This window comes from Garra rufa, chromosome 4 (assembly GCF_049309525.1).
Source record: "Garra rufa chromosome 4, GarRuf1.0, whole genome shotgun sequence".
Taxonomy (NCBI): Eukaryota; Metazoa; Chordata; class Actinopteri; order Cypriniformes; family Cyprinidae; genus Garra; species Garra rufa.
In genome coordinates, this window is record NC_133364.1 from 43,539,628 (window position 1) to 43,558,388 (window position 18,761).

An 18,761-nucleotide genomic window follows, 5' to 3' on the forward strand; every position below is an offset into this window, starting at 1 on the left:
GGACTTTTATTTTGCTCTGGTGAAGTGAAGTCATCAAGTTGCGCTGTGCTCTGCATCTGTTGTGATTCACCAGAAGAAAGGTTTGTGGTTTTAAGTGTTTAAATCAATGCAAACTGTTCTGTTGATTTAAACGGTTTTACAAGCTGTGTAAAATAAATTAATCATTATTAAATACAACGCTTTAATACTTTGTCTAACGTTATCGTGTGAGTAAAGCGCATCCACATGTGAGTAACAGAAAAAGTGCGTCTCATTTCGCTCCCTTTATCGTCAATCAGTTCATCGTTTAAGTGCTGGAATGAAGTGATGACAATCCGAGTCATTGAACCGAGTCATTCGTAAATGATTCAGTGATTCAAAGCGAATCAGCGCTCGCTCACCACAAACTGCGATACAATGAAAACAACAACAAACACAAACACAACCGCTGTTGTTTTCATGAAAGTGTAATATATTAGATATGATAATCGAATACCAAATATAGATCAAAAATAGTCTACCCAAATATGAAGCTTCTGTGTAATTTATATATATATATATATATATATATATATATATTATACGTTATATATAAGTATATTAACTCTGATTGTCTTACTAGTGCACTGACCACTGAACTAGGAGCTGATTGAGACACACACAGAGATTAAGTTTGCATTGATTTTTCTTTCTATTAATTATTCTCATATCAAACAGGACAAAGTGTTCAAACACACAGAAAAACTCCTGGAGAATCAACAGAGACCCATGTGACACACTATTATAAATAAAAACTATTATAAATTATAAAGATGGTGTTTATTAAAGTGGAGAGTGAAGACATGAAGATTGAAGAAACATTCAGAGTCAAACATGAAGATACTGAGGAACAAACAAAGATGGTGTTTATTAAAGAGGAGAATGAAGACATGAAGATTGATGAAACATTCAGAGTCAAACATGAAGATACTGAGGAACAAACAGGTTGGTTTTTATTCTCAAAGCTGAAATGAATTATATTATGAATGTCACAGGAGTGAAGAAATGTAGAGACATTTAACAGAAGTGTTGAGATCACATGACAAATACTAATACTACCTTCAAGGGCAGCTGAGAATATCCTATATATGAATAAATAAATGTAGAAATTAATAAATGAACAGAAATAAATGCAGATGTGCATAAATTAATGAATAAATAATTCTGTCAAAAGTGTAATTTTTAATTGTAAAATTTGTGTTATACTACATTTATGTATTTATACATTTATTTACTCATTAATTTATTTTTGTATTTACACATTTATACTTTAGTAATTTTTCTTCCTCCTTACTTTTGCAATAGGCATTTGTTATTATTTTATGACATCATGCATTTAGGTTGTAACATTAATATGGAATTAGCCTAAACTACATATATAATTTTTTCCCCGTAACATGAAATCCAATATCTACTTCTAATATTTAAAACTATAAATTTCTAGCTAATTATGCAAAAGTATCTAAGAGAATCATTTATTTTTGGCTACTGCATGTTGTCTACAAACAGTACAAAATAGGAGAAAACAGTGCTGTAAATATAAAGCATGTCTGACAATAGATCGTAATTGTGTAAGTTGTACACCTCTATATCTTGTGTATGTATATATAAATAAATAAATATATATTAGTGGTGGGCATAGATATTTTTTTTAATATAGATTAATATCACTCTAATCTTGGAATTAATCTAGATTAATCTAGATTAAAATGGATAATTTGAATTCTGCCGAAGGCATTCAGAATATGTGTGCTACCCAAATAATGACTAAAAGTAAGTCTTTGAGATCGGGTTTCTCAAGCCAGGTGGCACATTAGACCAGGGGCTCATTTCCTGTTTCCAAACTGCATCACAAACTGCTAGATAGAGCTGTTCTATGATAATTTGTTGATGAAAATAAATTATGTTCAATAAGATGTACTTGTGTTTACTAACTAACTAACAATGAAATTATTTTTTCTACCTATTAGATTGTGTTTTTTTAATGTCTACACCTACCCAACCCTAAACTTAGCCCTTACTGTAATAAAAAAACAGTATTATTGTTGTACAGTGTGATAAAAATATACATCTACGTATATATATCTATGGTAACCAGTGTTTCCCCTTGGTGTGAAGGGGGGGTGTACATGTTACACCGTACTTTTAGGGTGCTTTCACATCTGTGGTTCGGTTCATTTGGTCCGGACCAAGGGCAACAAATGATACATTGTAACATTTTTCTGCCTTTTTGGGTCCTTTTCACACCACACTGATTGCTCTGGTCCGAACCAGTTGAAACGAACCAAAATGCAGTCATGTGACAACATCCACATCACTCGTTGGCCAGATAGTGTCATTGAACCACTGATCTATAATAGAGAATTATATAGATCAGTGTATTGAACATATTTTCTAAACTGTTAGGCACGTTTTTTCAATTCGCGAACGCGCCGCATCGAGGTAAAAACATCTCAACTTTTCAGGATGCTGCAAGCACACCGCAGGTCATGTGACATGAACCAAACCAATCAGCTTCATCCTTTCCCTTAATAACATTGAAAGCACTGGCAAGTTGGAGGAACAGCTTATACAGGAATAAACATTTTTTAATAAATATAATAGCAGAGCTACTGCAAGCTATTTTTAATGCTGAAAATCCATTTATCCTTTGCTGAAACTTTAGCGTATTTATGGAGAGCGCAGGTCATGGTTGCTTAGCAACGGCAGAAAAGAGTCTCACGTTAACGCAGCACGTTAACGCCGATAACGGCCCACCACTAATATATATATATATATATATATATATATATATATATATATATATATATATATATAGAAATTATATAGAAATTAATCTCTGTAGGGTAACACTTTACAATAGGTAACACCTATTAACTATTAACTTTGACTTATTAGCATGCATACTACTAGAATATTGGCCATATATTAGTACCAATTAAGCACATATTAATGCCTTCTTCTACATGACCTTATTCTACATCCCTAATCCTACCCAATACCTAAACCTAACAACTACTTTACTAACTATTAATAAGCAGCAAATTAGGAATTTATTGAGGGAAAAGTCGTATTTAATAGTTAATAGATAATAGGTGTTGCCTATACTAAATTGGTACCCTCTGTAGGGTACCGGCCGACCAGGATCAGGTTCGGACACCCTGGTATGGGATCTAGCATACATGCATTACATATTTACATGTTTTGATGTTAATGCGTTGTGCCATTAAACTGGAGTTAACTTTTATTTCTTTGTTTTTCCACCTTAGACCGAACAGCGCTGAAAGAGGAGAGTGAAGTACTGAATGAAACTGAAGAGAAAGATCAGTTTGAGAATCTTCCTGATTTCGTATCTGGAGAAAAATCTTTTTTTTCCTTAAAGTCTGAAAATACTTTTAAACAAAAAAGAGCTCAAATGACAGGAGCTAGGAGTTATTTCACCTGCAAACAGTGTGGAAAGAGTTTCTGTCATAAAGAAGGCTTTAAAAGACACATGAGAATTCACACGGGAGAGAAGCCTTACACATGCAAACAGTGTGGAAACGGTTTCACTCAGAAAGGAGGCTTTGACAGACACATGAGAATTCACACTGGAGAAAAGCCTTACACATGCAAACAGTGTGGAAAGAGCTTCACTCAGAAAAGAGGCTTTGACAGACACATGAGAATTCACACTGGAGAGAAGCCTTATACCTGCAAACAGTGTGGAAAGAGTTTCAATCAAATAGAAAACCTTAACAGACACATGAGAATTCACAATAGAGAGAAGTCTAACCGATCCCCTTAGTGTGGAAAGTTTTTCAAACAAAATGTCTAGAATGGACAGTACCATTTCTTGATTCTGATTGGTTGAGCCACATTCCAAGCTGTTGAAAATTACTCTACAGACATACGCCTCTTCGTTTCTCGGCAACCACAATTACAGTTGAGGTCAAAGTTTACATCCCCTATCAGAATCTGCTATATGTTCCCTTGTCAAAAAAAAAAAAAAAAATCCTACGGGATTCCAACAAGAATCCTATACAGGGCTCCTACAATGATACAAATTCTAATTCACATTTTTAAGCAATGTGTTTTCTCCATAGTACACTTGTGTGTCAACTAGCTATATGATTGTGTTGGACTGAGATTAATGCATAAACATGTAAGGAATAATATGGACTATGGACAATGTGTTTGCTCTGTCTAGAAAGTGAGAATTTTACATTTGTATATCATGAATTGAAAAAAGCTCACTGAAGCGCACTGTTTTAAGCACAATAAAGGACACTGTTAGCATTTTAACATCAGTGTGCATGAATTTAATTGGCACACGTTAATTACTTGCTCACTTCTGACACCAACATTGTCAGCTTAATAATGATATTTTGGAACCATTCCTAAAGGATTGTATTAGGATTGTCTTATAGGACAAGTCATAGGTTATAGGATAATTTCTACAGGATTTTAATGGGATCCAATTTCATATTGATTTTTAGCTGGTACTGAATCATACGGCTTAGAATGGATCTCACTATTGAATGTGTTCCTGTACAGTGTTAGAATTAATTAGAATATCATCAGTGTACACGAATACCCATTGGTTCAGCGTGTCTCGGAACACATCGTTGATGAAAGATTGAAACACCGGAGGACTGTTGGAGAGCCCGAAGGGCATAACCAAGTACTCATAGTAGCCATTGGACTTACAGAATGACGTCTTCCACTCATCTCCCTCTTTGATTTGGATCAAGTTGTAGGCAGTGCGCAAGTTAAGCTTAGTGAAGTATTTGGCCTGATGGAGCTGCTCAAGGGTGGCAGGAACTAAAGGGTACCTAAACTTGACATTATATCATTGAGTCCACGGTAATCAACAGGGTCGAAGACCTCCATCTTTCTTTACAAAGAAGAATCCAGTTGAGGCTGGTGAGGTTTAGGAAACCTTTATCTAACTCCTCCTATATGTAGGCTTTCATAGCTACTGATTCAGGCTGAGACAATGGGAAAATTCTTCCGCTAGGAGGTGTGGTACCTGGTAGTAGTTCGATTGAGCAGTCACTAGAGCGGTGAGGTGGTTACTGCTGCCAGTAACATTACTCCAGAAGGTTAACCCTTTGTATTGGATAATTATGCCTCAACTATACCATCGCCCAAAGTGCATTAGCAGGACATTTACTCTTGTGAAGTTAACCCAACATGTTGGAGTTATGCTCATGAACTAAATTCTTATATCACCTGTGGTGTAGATAAGTGTCAATAAACTTTTTCGCAATTCCGTTCAAAGTTTAAGACAGTGGGCCTCCCTTTTGACTCAACTTGCCCATTGCCCCCCCCCCCCAAACACACACACACACACACACACACACACACACATATATATATATATATATATATATATATATATATATATATATATATATATATATATATATAAACACAGAAAAATTTCAGACTGTTAACTCCCTTCTATCATTATTTGTGTTAACATGAATTCCAAAATCTGAACCATAACAATAAAATCTGAACTTTAACAAGAAAGGTTTTCAGACTTTATTTACCAAAAATTAAACATTAAAACAAAACTATATTTATTGTTAATGATTATTTATTTGACAGAAAACTGCACCATGACCTGTTAACATGCAGGATGCGTAACTATAAATGTTTAGAAAGGTATAAGGATTTATTCCATAACAAGTTATGATTAAATATCTTTGACAAAAAAAAATCATATGCATTCACTGAGGGAGAGGAAAAAACTCCTCTACACTGGAAAAAAAAAAACTTAGTGAAAAGTATTATTATTCCTATTTTTACCCAAAATAAGGTGTTAATATACATGTAATATAATATATGTAATATAATGTTTCATTCATGCAGGAAGTCCCTAATATGGACAAAGGTATACACTTAACTCCGATAGAGACGTTTCTGTACTCACTTAAAACAGTTGGGTTAAAAATGACCCAACAGATAACCCAATGGTGGGTTGATATAGCACCGACCTTTTGTTTGGTTATGTAGGATATCAGCGCGAATCAAACAATTTGGGAGATTCGATTAGAAGTAAAAACACTTCTAAAGCCTCAAATTCCAGCAAGACCAGACCCCTGTCGTAAAAGGGGTAATTTGACACTCTAGAGCCAGCTAGCTTGAAGCAACCAAGTAACTACAAGCTTAAAATAGGGACTTGCAACATTAACAAAAGAGGACCCTTGTTGATTGTCAAATTTGGAGCAAGTAACCAAGATTAATTGTCAAAGAGATGCACATCTTGAACATCATATGAGAATCATTAGAGATTTCTGTTATGTGTCTCCCCCACTGAGGACACAGGACACTGAAATTCTTTCTACACCCTCTTGACCTTTTGTTCCTCACAGAACAGCCTCACCCCCAAGACCTTTGAACTGTTATTATTTCTAATAATAATCCTAATCCTGAGAAGGTTCCTGACACAAGATTCAAGCCAGAACAACAACCACGAGGAGCTAGTCAAAATCACCAGCTCCCTAAGCTATGCCTTCACAACCCAGCTGTAACTTAGCGACAAGCAGATCACCTATCTTCAAGAGGAGCTGTTACGTGCTCAACGCCGCATAGGCAAGCTGGAAGTGAAAGTTCAAGATCAACTCAAAGCACCCAACGAGAGGGAGCAGGAAACAACGGAACAAGTTAAAAAGCTCCAAGCAGCCCTGACAACAGGTCAACTTGACCAGCAACAAGCAAAGGCTGCCCAGAGAGACCTGGTAAACAGACTCAAGTATGCCGAACAGCTACTAGAGAAAGCCAAGAACGTCATCAGCGACAAGAATGCTGAAATCAGTGCCTTAGAAGACCATCTTGAAAGGTACAGCACTGAAATAGACAATCTGACCCAGCATCTACATGATGTCAACGATGAGCTCTACATGGTCAGAAAAGAACTCAAAGATGCTTGTGAGCTGAAACAAGAGCCAAGAAGAGCGAAGCATATCTCAGCCTCGCCACTGCTGAGCAGAGCTAAGTCTCACATCCAAGAACTGGCATCCAATGAAAGAAGCAAAGGGCCACCCCACATGGAAAGAACCTATATGAGGATATATGCGCATATATGAAACCTATATGCAGTATATATGCGCATATATGATAATATATATGCTGCATATATGCGTATACACTGTAAAAAATGATTTGTTGACTCAACTTGACTTGGTCAAGTCATCTTTTTGCAATGACTCAGTTAAGTTTAGCAAACACTAGGTGTCAAGTTCACTCAACTTAAATGTAGTTGTTGAAATAACTTACAGTAAGTTGAGCCAACTTACTATATCAATTAAAGAACACTTGAAATTTTTTGAGTCAACTTATTTTTTTATGTTTTCTCAACCATTAACCAAGTCTAACTGACATAACATTTTTATTTTTCCAAAATATTCTAACTTAACTACTTGAGTTTACTGGACTTCATTGCTTTGACAAGTAGTTTTAGATATCTTTGGAATCAGATTTTTTAAATGAAATTAACACAACAGCAAAATTGAAACTCTCAGCATTTATTTTTTAAACAGATACATTGCATTTAAAAACCTTCACATATACACACAGCTCACACAAACAAGTGTAAACTTCCCTATGCACAAACCCTATGCCCTCTATGCACCACATCTTAGTGCCAAAATAGTACAAATAACTCTCATTGTCATTATCAGATATTTCCATTGCAGAAACAAGTGTGCATGAAGAATTCACAATAAGCAGTGTTAAAAAATCTTCACATTAAACTATTCAAAAATGGTCAATTACCAATTGTAGAAACATGACAAGGAAAGAGGAAGCAGTACAAAAAAACAACAAAAACAATCTTTGTACAAAAAATAAAAAATACCAATGTTCCATTTAAACAATCAGATCTAAAACAACAATGCTCTTAAAAGGAGAAGTTAGTTTTCAAAACAAAAAATTACAGATCATTTACTCACCCCCTTCTCATCCAAGATGTTTGTGTCTTTCCTTCTTCAGTCGATAAATTATTATGTTTCTTGAGGAAAACATTTCAGGAACTATCTCCATTTAATGGATTTCAATGGTGCCTCAGGTTTGAACTTCCAAAATGCAGTTTAAATGCAGCTTCACCCGGCTCTAAACGATTCCAGCCAAGGAATAAAGATCTTATCTAGCATACGATCAGTCATTTTCAAAACAAACTGACAATTAATATACTTTCTTGTCCAAGTCTAAAAATATATAGTAGAAATATTTTTATTTTCTATACAACTGCTTTGCAAAGATGTGTATTGTGAAAAGCGCTAAAGAAATAAACTTGAATTGAACTTAGACAATACAAGCTTTTGAGGTTAAAAAGAATATAAACTTAATTTGTTTCGAAAATGATCAATTGTTTTACTAGATAAGACCCTTGTTCATTGGCTGGGATCATTTGGAGTCATTTGAATTTTGAAGCTGCATTTAAACTGCATTCTGAAAGTTCAAACGTGGGGTACTATTGAAATCTATTATATGGAGATAATTCCTGAAATATTTTTTATCAAGGAACATAATTTCTTAGTGACTGAAGAAAGAAATACATGAACAAGTTGGATGTCAAGTGGCTGAGTAAATTTTCTGCAAATTTTAATTTTGGAAGATAACTTCTCCTTTAAACTTTAAACCAGTACAAGAAGGAAAAAGATATTCAGTTTGTTTTATGTCTTATCGCAGTAACTTGCTCTTCAAGGATTGAATTCTTGGGTGTAGAAGTCTGATCAGACTCCAATAGACAGATAAATCATAAGTGAATCTTTTGGGTAGTCGAGGTTTAATGTGAACACCAGGCCCATCAGGTTCAGAAAAGCATTAGGTACATCACTAAGGTGACGCATTACCAATTCTTCCTCAATCACCAGGGCATTGTCATTGTAGAAGAATGGGAGACGTCCCATCATATTGTCCACAACCAATAGAAGTCCAATCGCCACACCATTGATTCCATCCTCTTCACGGTCACTGGGCTTTATAGAACATAAACAAAACAAGGTACTATTACTCAAAAGCAATTACACAAACATAGTCCCCAGACCCCCGAAAATTAAGAGACCTAATGTTCAGTTTACACTTGTTTTTTCATAAAGCTCCATTTACACCAGTGCGTATTCCTTTTAAAATGCCTAACTTTTGCTACGGTTAACATTTACAGTACTCGTGCATTTTTGAATGGAGACTTTTGAATAAGCTACAGACCCAGTTTTAGTTTGAAAACTCCAGGGTTGCATTTTAGTGTAAATGGACCAAAACAGAGACTTTTGATAACGATGGCGTGGCTGCCCACATTCACTCTGCGTATGCTTAACCATCTTAAACAATAACATCACTCTAATTGTTGTATCAATATATATGTATAGATAGACGTCCCTTTCGAACGCTCCATGCATGTAGATGCTTCTACCATCTAAGTAACAGGGCATCTACCTATACACATCTATGGCTGTACGATAGTCATGTGACATGCGTTTTCAGTTGTGTAGTGTAGACTGAGAAACACAGTAAGCAGAGTAAACACCAGTGTAGACGAGGTTTTAATTTTAAAACACAAACGCACTAGTGTAAACGAGTTGTACATTTTTAAGCTTACCTTGCATGTCTTCATGAATTTTGTAGGAATCTCTCTCATGTACCCAGCAATGCTGCTGTCATCATCTTTTGGTTGTTGTCTGTAAAATATAGGATGGTTAAAGTACCAGCTTTATTCATTCAATCATTTGCTTTTCTTTATTCATTTATCTTTTCTCCCTCTCATCATGTATTTCATGTTTTTTTATAAATCTTGGCTCCCCAGCAGCAGAATTGGGGTTGTAACAACACTTTAAGGGACAGGTTACCAAAAAGATGATAATTGTCATTTACTCACTAACATGCCACTCCAAAAAAAATAAAAAAATAAAAATGTATTCCATTCGATACAATGAAAATGATCAGTGTTAAACTGTCAAAGTCTGCATTAAATCAATATTTACAATATTTATTAAGGTGAGCAATTAATCCATGCAAGTTAATCCTATTAATTTTTTTTTTTTTTTTTGGTAATCTTAATCAAAATCTGATCATCTGCTTCTGCTTTAGAATGACATTCTTTTTGTTTCATTGTATGAAAATATGTCACTATCACTTTTTTAATGATCTAAAATAAAAAGGGTCATAGAGGTTTGGACAAACATGAAGGTGAGTAAATGATCAGATTTGTTATTTTGGGCAGAGAAAGACTGATTTAAAATAAATGTACTTACATCATTATCAAGGCTCTCCAGTGTTGAAGTCATATCTGGAATGTCCTCATGATGCTTTGACCTGAAAAACTGTATCAGCTTTGAGAGATGGTCATCTCTAGGCCTTGAAACAAAACAGACTTGCTCCGGTCCTTTGATACAAGCCTGGTGATCTATAAAAACAAATGCATTTACAAATTTCATTTGACAGAATCGGTTAAAAAACGGTTACATCACAAGCAATAATATCTATTCGTCCCAGCAGATGAAAATATGCTCAAACACATTCAAATAAAGTAATTTGCGATCATAACATCAGTTAAATCATCATCATAATCTTGAAAAAGTGACCAAGGCTGTTATGTACAAACAAATGTTTAGTCTTTAGCTTTGTACAGAAAGGAGGATTCATCTAATAAAGCTTAACAAACAACGTGCATACAAAAATAAATAGCAAATTTTATTTACGTTTTCACAGAACAGTTATTGCATGTTCCTCATGTTAAAAGTGTGTTTGATATAACTGATAGATCTTCATCTTCCAGTGGGCGCACGTTTTATTTGTTATTAACTTACATTTCGCCATATTCGCAGTGCCTTTACTGGAGATCCGAGAACCGCGGCTGTAATAGTTCGTTAGCTTTTAGCACACACACAAATGCTCATTATCAGGTAACGTTACTTCTATACTCTTTGGTATCAGCTGTTAGCTCGTGTTCGTCGGTTCTCTTGGCACAGCGTGTCTCACAACAGTCAGCGAGTTAATTGCGTAACATATAACGTTACTCCAAAATAACTATGAATTCGCCGGGCAATGTGCGTTTCTTCTGATTGTTAATCGAGTTGCAACATTAACGTTACTAGTTAGCGAAATGTGATAGCCTGAAATCAAAACGCGGACAGTGAGCAAAACAAGCCTTAATTAACATTAAAAAAAGAACTAATCAGGGGATACTTACTCATTTCATTATTTGCAGTCCATAACGTCCATCTGTTTTCGTTCAAATGCAGGTTTAGCATTGTTCTGGCATGATCAGCAACTTGTCGTGCAGAAAATGGCGGATAGCCCGTCTTCATCAACTTGGTTAAAATAGTACGTCATCATGACGTAGAGTTCCTTGCACATGCGCAGTACGCAGAAAATTGAGAGAACATATGTTTTGTTGTTATATCAACATGTTATTTAAAGTTTTAAATTTCTCTTCAAGTTGAGGTTGGTACAACTCATCCTGTTGTGTACTGAGACACTGCAAGTTGACAGGACATGGTTTCACTTGTCCACCTGACTAAAACTCAGAATCATTTTTTACAGTGTATATGCCACATATAGGCAAAATTGAGGTGCATATATTTTTTTTTTATTTATTTGTTTTGCACAAATTAAAATAAATACAACACAAAGGACATACTGTAGCATATTCAGTGCCGGAGGAGGCAAAAAGCCAGTATGGCTTATCCAAAGCCTCCACCAAAGAAAAATAAAAAATAGCCAAAGAATGCAAACACAATATAATACAACTCATAAAAAACATGAGAAAAAAAAAAAAAATATCATGGTAATACTGGTGATAAAACAACAAGCATTTCTCAGTAAAATGAAAATACACTGAAAAATATAGAATCAACTAATTGCACCAGCTAGTTCATCAGCAGACCTCTTAAAACTCTTTTAAAGCTCTCTATTGAGGTGCATTGTCTTGCCACATGAGAAAATCTATTCCATATCTGTGTACCTTTAAATCTTATTGAAAATTGGCCTCTACATGTGGTGAAGTTTGGAGGATGGAGATCCATTACCTGCCTAGTATTATGGGCATGAACAGCTGAGTTAGCTTTAAAGTATAGCGTGAACTGGCCAGGAATCTTTCCTTCTGATGAAAATAATTTGTACATGAAAACACATATTTGGAAGGTGTTAATGTCAAAAATTGATAAAATCTGCAATTTCTTAAATAGCGGAGCTGAAGATGTGTGTGAACCTGAACGAGCCGCTATCCTGACAAACCGTTTCTGGAGAATTAGAATTCTATGTAGCTTTGTTGGAAATGTACTCCCCCACACCATGTTAGAATATGACAAATACGGATAAATTAAGCTGTAATATAGGGTACGGAGACATTTTGTAGTAATAAAATGGCTAATCCTCCTTATTATACCAACTGACTTGTTAATTTTGCCACAAACATAGTCTATGTGTCCTCTCCAACTCAAACCTTCATCAATAATAACTCCTAAAAATGTTGTTGTTGTTAACTGAAGCATCTCAGCAGGCCCAATTTTAATTTGCGCTAGTTCTTTGTTGTATGTTTTTTTGCCACTGAAAATAACAAAATTACATTTCTTAATATTTAAAGATAATTTATTTAACTTGAACCAAGCAGTGTACGCAACTAAGCCAACATTTGCATTGTTCATTAACGTACTAAAATGTGAATGTGAAAGAATAGGGGTTGTATCATCCGCAAACATGATGGGGGAAAGCACATCTGAAACACTAAACATATCATTTATATAAATGAGGAACAACAGTGGTCCAAGAATAGACCCCTGTGGGACCCCACATTGTAGTTTAGCTTTATTGGAAAAATAACCCTTAAAAGAAACAAACTGTGCTCTATTTGAAACATAACTTGATAACCATTTATAGGTGATATCTTGGAAACCATATTTGTATAATTTAGCGAGGAGGATATTGTGGTTTATTGTATCAAATGCTTTTGAAAAATCCAAAAATATACTGCAGGTGAACTCGTTATTTTCAAGTGCAGAAATAACCTTATCAATAAGATGAAGTAGAGCCATATAAGTTGAATGATTTTTTCGAAAGCCATACTGGTGGTTATAAAGAATCATACTGGAATCTAGATGAGAAATTATCCTTTTATGTATAATTTTTTCTAATATTTTAGAGAAACATGGCAAAATAGAAATGGGTCTATAATTAGTAAAACAACAAGGATCATCAGCTTTAAACAAGGGAATGACTTTGGCAACTTTGAAATCATCTGGCACAACTCCTGTTTCCAGAGACAAAGACATAATATAAGAAAGTGGTTGCAGAATGGATTGCTTCACCTGTTTAACAAGGTATGCTGAAATATTGTCATGGCCCGCTGCGGTTGGTTTAACTTATCAATGATGTCACTTACTTCATGGCTATCAATAGGTTTGAATGAAGACATAACAGGAAATGACCGATGGATAAAATCCAAAGGATTTCCATCACTATCTGGAATTAGATTGGCTAATTTCGGACCAATACTGACAAAAAAATTATTAAAATGCTCAGCTATTTCCTTGGGATTACTTAAATAGTCGTCACCATTCTGAAAAACAGAGGGTAAATCATTGGTAGACTTTTCTTTTTGAAGCAATTGATTCACTACTTTCCATGTGGATTTAACATTATTTGAACACTTAAGAAATGCATTACTGAAATACTTTTTTTTCGCAGACCTAATTGAGCTTGTATATTTATTTCTTGCAGATTTATAAACAGCATAAATAAGTGGAGTACGATTTGAAACATACTTTTTGTACAATTTATTCTTTTTCTTTAACAGTTTTCTTAGTTCAACTGTAAACCAAGGTCTATTTAAAGCTGTGTTCTGTTTTTTAGACAATTTACCCATAGGGAAACATTCATTGAAATTAGTGGAAATAATGCTCATAAACTTTTGATATGCTAAATTTGCGTTTCTCTCCTCATATAGGTCATCCCATGAAGTATTGTCAAGCCTATCCTTGAACTTACAAATATATGTGCATATACAGGCCATATAGGTTTCCTGTATTGCTTCTTTATATCCACATATAAGCCCTATATGTACATACAAGATATGTCTCCATAGCTCATGGCAGGATCTGGTCATTTTTGCTCATATCTCACTTTGGCAACTGTCATACATGATGCCTAGCTCATATTTTCCATTATCAAGGCAATAACTAAGAAATAAAAATATATATAAAAAAAAACTTACGTGGGAACACGTGAAATTGCTATCACATGTAATGGGCATGTTATGGAATTTAACTATGGCAAATAAGTGAGAGGAGATGGAAAGCTATGATGTCTACATATTTTCCTTAAACATTTACAATGTCAATTCTTTCTTATAGTGGAAAAGAAGGAAATGTATAACAAAATGGTTTGTCGTTTTTGTTTATTTTGTCATTCAAGTCTTTTTTTCCAATTTCAAGTCACTTCCAGATTCACATTACAGCTCATACACATCCACACATTCACTGTTACATCCACCAAATGCAATGTTTTCTGTATTGTCTTAAAGCAGTTTCTATATGAATATGGCTGAAAGGTCATTACAGTCTAAACATAGCAAGAAAAAAAAAATCCACAAAACATACATTCAATTCATCATCATCAACATCATCATCATCATCCCACATTCATCGGAGCATTTCACTGTGGTTAATGAATTTGAAGACAATGTCAACATTTCTGTTCACAGTGTTAATGAACAGACACTTTTCTTTTATCTGAGATGCTTGTATAGCAACTAAAGGCCCAAGACTTTTCCCTACAGGGATGAAATAACAAGGATTCTTAAATTGACCGCAGATGTCCTGTTTCACTTTTTGGTAGTACTTCCCCACTGCATAACATGTCTCCCCCTGCCCCAAATCACAGACAATGAATGTCTTCACAGAGAAAATACTTTCCTCTCGATCAGAAAGAATGACAGTGTATGAATTTCTCTGAAAAGTACACGAGTAGTTTTGTGAATGAACTATTTCATCATGAACTACTACTCTGCAAAAATACTTCACAGCGACATTTCCTAGGTTGCTGATGCTGTTCAAGGCCAGAAAATCATCATTTCTGATAATACAAATTTTAGGCCTATCCAGAGATGTAACACCATGAGATTGGCTTACTTCCTGCACCATTTTTTTCTCAACTGAAAAAGACTCTAAGAGAGCTAAGTAATCATCAGAAGCTGCCACCATGGTTTTTTGGAAAAATGATGGAAATGCAGACTGTGCCCAGAGGGGACCCCAGTTCCTCACAGTATTGGGCAGATGAAGGCACAAATGTACATTGAAAGTGACATTATTGATCCCATAAAGGGTCTCCATTTCCTGAACAAACTCTGTTAGCAACCCCTCAGATTCTGATATGTGCAGTGGTGATATATTCTCACCGAGTAGAAGAGAAACCCCCTTTACCAACTTAAACCAGTGCTTCAGATATTTTTCAGATAAGACTCCTTTCAATGTTGGTATGCTGTAATAAAACAACCACATGTTCCACTCGTGTGCCTTCCAGAACTTTTTCTCTTTCACTGAGCGGGGGACACGGGAAACATTACAAGGGGGTTTAATAGAAGTTAAAATGTCATCAATCTGTTCTGTTGAGCGTCCGATATACCATGGTGATTGGTTGTTTTCAGAATGAAACCACAGCGTGGTGATGCTTCTTGCTACACCCAGCAGCACACTGTGCATATAATCTGGAACACAGCCATCAATGATATTAAAATCAGGTAGACAAGACAAAATACTAGGCCCTTTCACTCCCTTAGTGGGGTTTCCAGCAAGAGCCTCTTCTACCAGATCATCAGTCTGGGAGGGATTCCTCAACTCTGCTTTTTCATAGGGATAAGCCCTTACATGCCCCCTGCGTTTTAACACACATGTTCCTTTCTGCATACAAAAAGAACACCCAAACTCTCCATTAAACTGTTTAAAGTTCTGAATCATTGGCCGAGCAACTGAATCTGCCACCATGGTAGTAAGCAGTACTTTACTTGTGACAACTTCCCCACTTTCACTTTGCCATATAAGACCATTAGAGTACAACTCTATGCATTCATCGACAAATGGTTTCATGTAAGTGTTCATATTTGGTTTGTTTTGACCGAACCACAGGCCACAAAGCATAACATGTTTTGCACGTAGTTGTATTGGCAGTTCATTAACAGTACATAAAATAGGCCACAAACTTTTTGTGTTTGACTAATGTTAGATTTGGTAACTTTAAACATGATTAGACAGACGTTTGCAGTTCATGATAACATTTCAATTTTATTGCACCAGAATTTGAAAAAACTCTCCAAATTAAACTGCGTGCGATCGAGATGGAGAAAAAGGACACACAAGGGCAAACAAAACGTCCTCACATCCCAAACTCAAATTACAGTGAGCAGTCGGGGCAGACTGGGAAGGCTTCAAACAAAAAGGTAACTGACTGCACCAATTGGTGCTTTACTTAGTTATCTCCCACTCTCTCTTGTTTCTTAATGTGAAGGCATGTGTGTAGGTTTGTAATTGTGACATCTATGATGATTTCATGTGCTTTTTTGACAAGATGTATGTGCAAGGTGGTGTAACTTATGTTAATAAGAGTTGGGCTAAAAGTCAGTATGTCTCTCTCTCTCTGTCTCTCAAGGTTGACAATAAAAAGGGATGGGCTTCCAAATATAAGCACCAGGAGGGTGAGAAGCAGGAGGAGGGTAATGACAGACTTTCAAAGATCAAGGTACACTGTCTGTATCCTGTGTTACATTACAATACATTCATGATGAGTACGATTTTTATGGTGATTTTATTTTTATGACCTTCCGATCATGGGACAACCCGCTCTCCCATCTGTGCCACTGTCGTCTTTAAATTGCTTTTTCTTTTTCTTCTGTTTCTCCCTCTCCCTCCGAAGGTTGGCGTGAAAAAGAGATGTTCTTCTACATACAACCACGAGGAGGCGGAGGAGGAGGAGGATGATGAGGCAACGAACAAGGTACACTACCAATCTGCACCCAGTATGTGTTATTACATTGCAATACAGTAAAGATGAGTAAGACTTTTATAATAAAGTGCATTATCAGTAGCTGTTACAAGGTACAACACCAGCACAGTAGGCAAATTTGTCCTCTCTCTGTCTTTCTCTCCCTCCCAGCGGGCCAGAGAAGAGGAGGAGCGTATTCGGGATGAAGAGGACATAGTACCACCCTCTAAGAAAAAGGTAGCCTAAATGATGACATCCAGTGTGTGGTGTATTACATACATACATTACATGAAATACAAGATGTGGAAGTTTCATGTTTTAAGTAAGGAATAACCACCAGGAGGCCAGACAACCAGTTACATATAGCCAAGTGGAGGGATTTCTGTCCTAGACTTCTTGCCACCTTCCTCTTACACCTCTTGTGACATCCTCCCAGCCAATCAGAAAAAATCATTTACAAAAGTTATATAACTTTTAGCTGTTGTTCTTCTCTCTTTCTCATAGACAGCTGCTGAATTTAGAAAACACCTGGACGAACAGATGTGGGATAAAAGGAAACTTGACCAAATGCAAAGAAATTTGCAGGAGTTGAGAAATGAAGTCCTTTCTCTTAAAAACGAAAATACACGTCTGAAAGACATTATCATCAATCGTAAGTATTTCTAACTTTAAATATGTGTTAAAAACGAAAAAGAAAAAAGAAAATATCCAACACAGTGTGTCCAACACAATATGTGTTAAATATCAGCCAATCACATTGCTGCTTGCCTCACTTCATGAGCCGTTATTCTACTGAGACAAGCAAATTTCCTTGTGCTTCAAGTTTTCATGGTCAGGACATAACTTCGATGTGTTAAGGTAAGAAATGTTTGTATTTGCTATTATACGTTTTTAAAATGTCTTTTGTGATCGTTTGGAGACGGTCGAGGGGCATTTGGCACATAAACATGGTAGCCGGTAAACTGCCTCACGAATGGCGATGCGAGCTGCAGTTGACACGTTGTAGTGCTTCGCATGAGGAAATGCATTCGTTCGTCGCGTCTTTCTCTTTGAAAATGAACATTCGTGTTGCCATGTATTGTGCAAATTGCCCTAACGCTAACATAATCTCTGATGCTTAAGCTTTTCTTGCCTTTTTAGCTATCGCTATTTTACAATATTCGCTATGTGTAGCCTATAAATAACAGAAGTATCTTTATTTTACTCTTGCAGCTTTGAATGGAAGACACTCCTGAAGCGCTTGTGGCAGTTACTAACGAGACAGAGACCAACCAGAGACTTCACCTCACGACCCTCACCACCACTTGTATGCTGATAAAAATATGTAAATAAAAGGATTAATACTTAAGAGGTTGTCAAATACCACATTTTTTTTAAAATTTAAAGTACAAACTTTATAAACCATTAACAACTTTTCACTCAAGGAACAATTAAAATGTTGAAATGACTGTATTGTTTACCTCTCTTTTTTAACCTTTTTGAGTTTTTATGTAATTGTTAGTAGCAGGTTTAATAAATTGTGTTTAAACTAGTGGTGGGCCGTTATCGGCGATAACGTGCTGCGTTAACGTGAGACTATACGCCTTATTCAGCCCGCGGCCATTTTGAATCGAAAACGAGGCTGTGGGGGATAGCAGTCCAGCAGCGTCCACTGTGGTGTACGGAAATGCCGATCGCATAACCGTAAAGAATAAAAAGCAAGACGTCATTATACAATTTCTCACAGCATAAAGAGCTCCAGAAAACGCGGATTGTTTGACGGACATATGATCTAACTTTCA

The 18,761-nt window shown here is 35.8% G+C and overlaps 1 protein-coding gene across 1 annotated transcript in view; it reads left to right on the forward strand.

Annotated features, from left to right (window-relative positions):
• The first annotated feature begins 702 nt into the window (after positions 1 to 702).
• The window catches only part of LOC141332959 (uncharacterized), a 56,760-nt gene continuing 38,701 nt past the window's right edge, over positions 703 to 18,761 (forward strand). The window contains exons 1-2 of the mRNA XM_073837915.1: positions 703 to 963; positions 3,288 to 3,763. Of these exons, the coding sequence (XP_073694016.1) occupies positions 792 to 963; positions 3,288 to 3,763 (648 nt within the window). The 5' untranslated portion in view covers positions 703 to 791. The remainder of the gene's footprint in view (positions 964 to 3,287; positions 3,764 to 18,761) is intronic.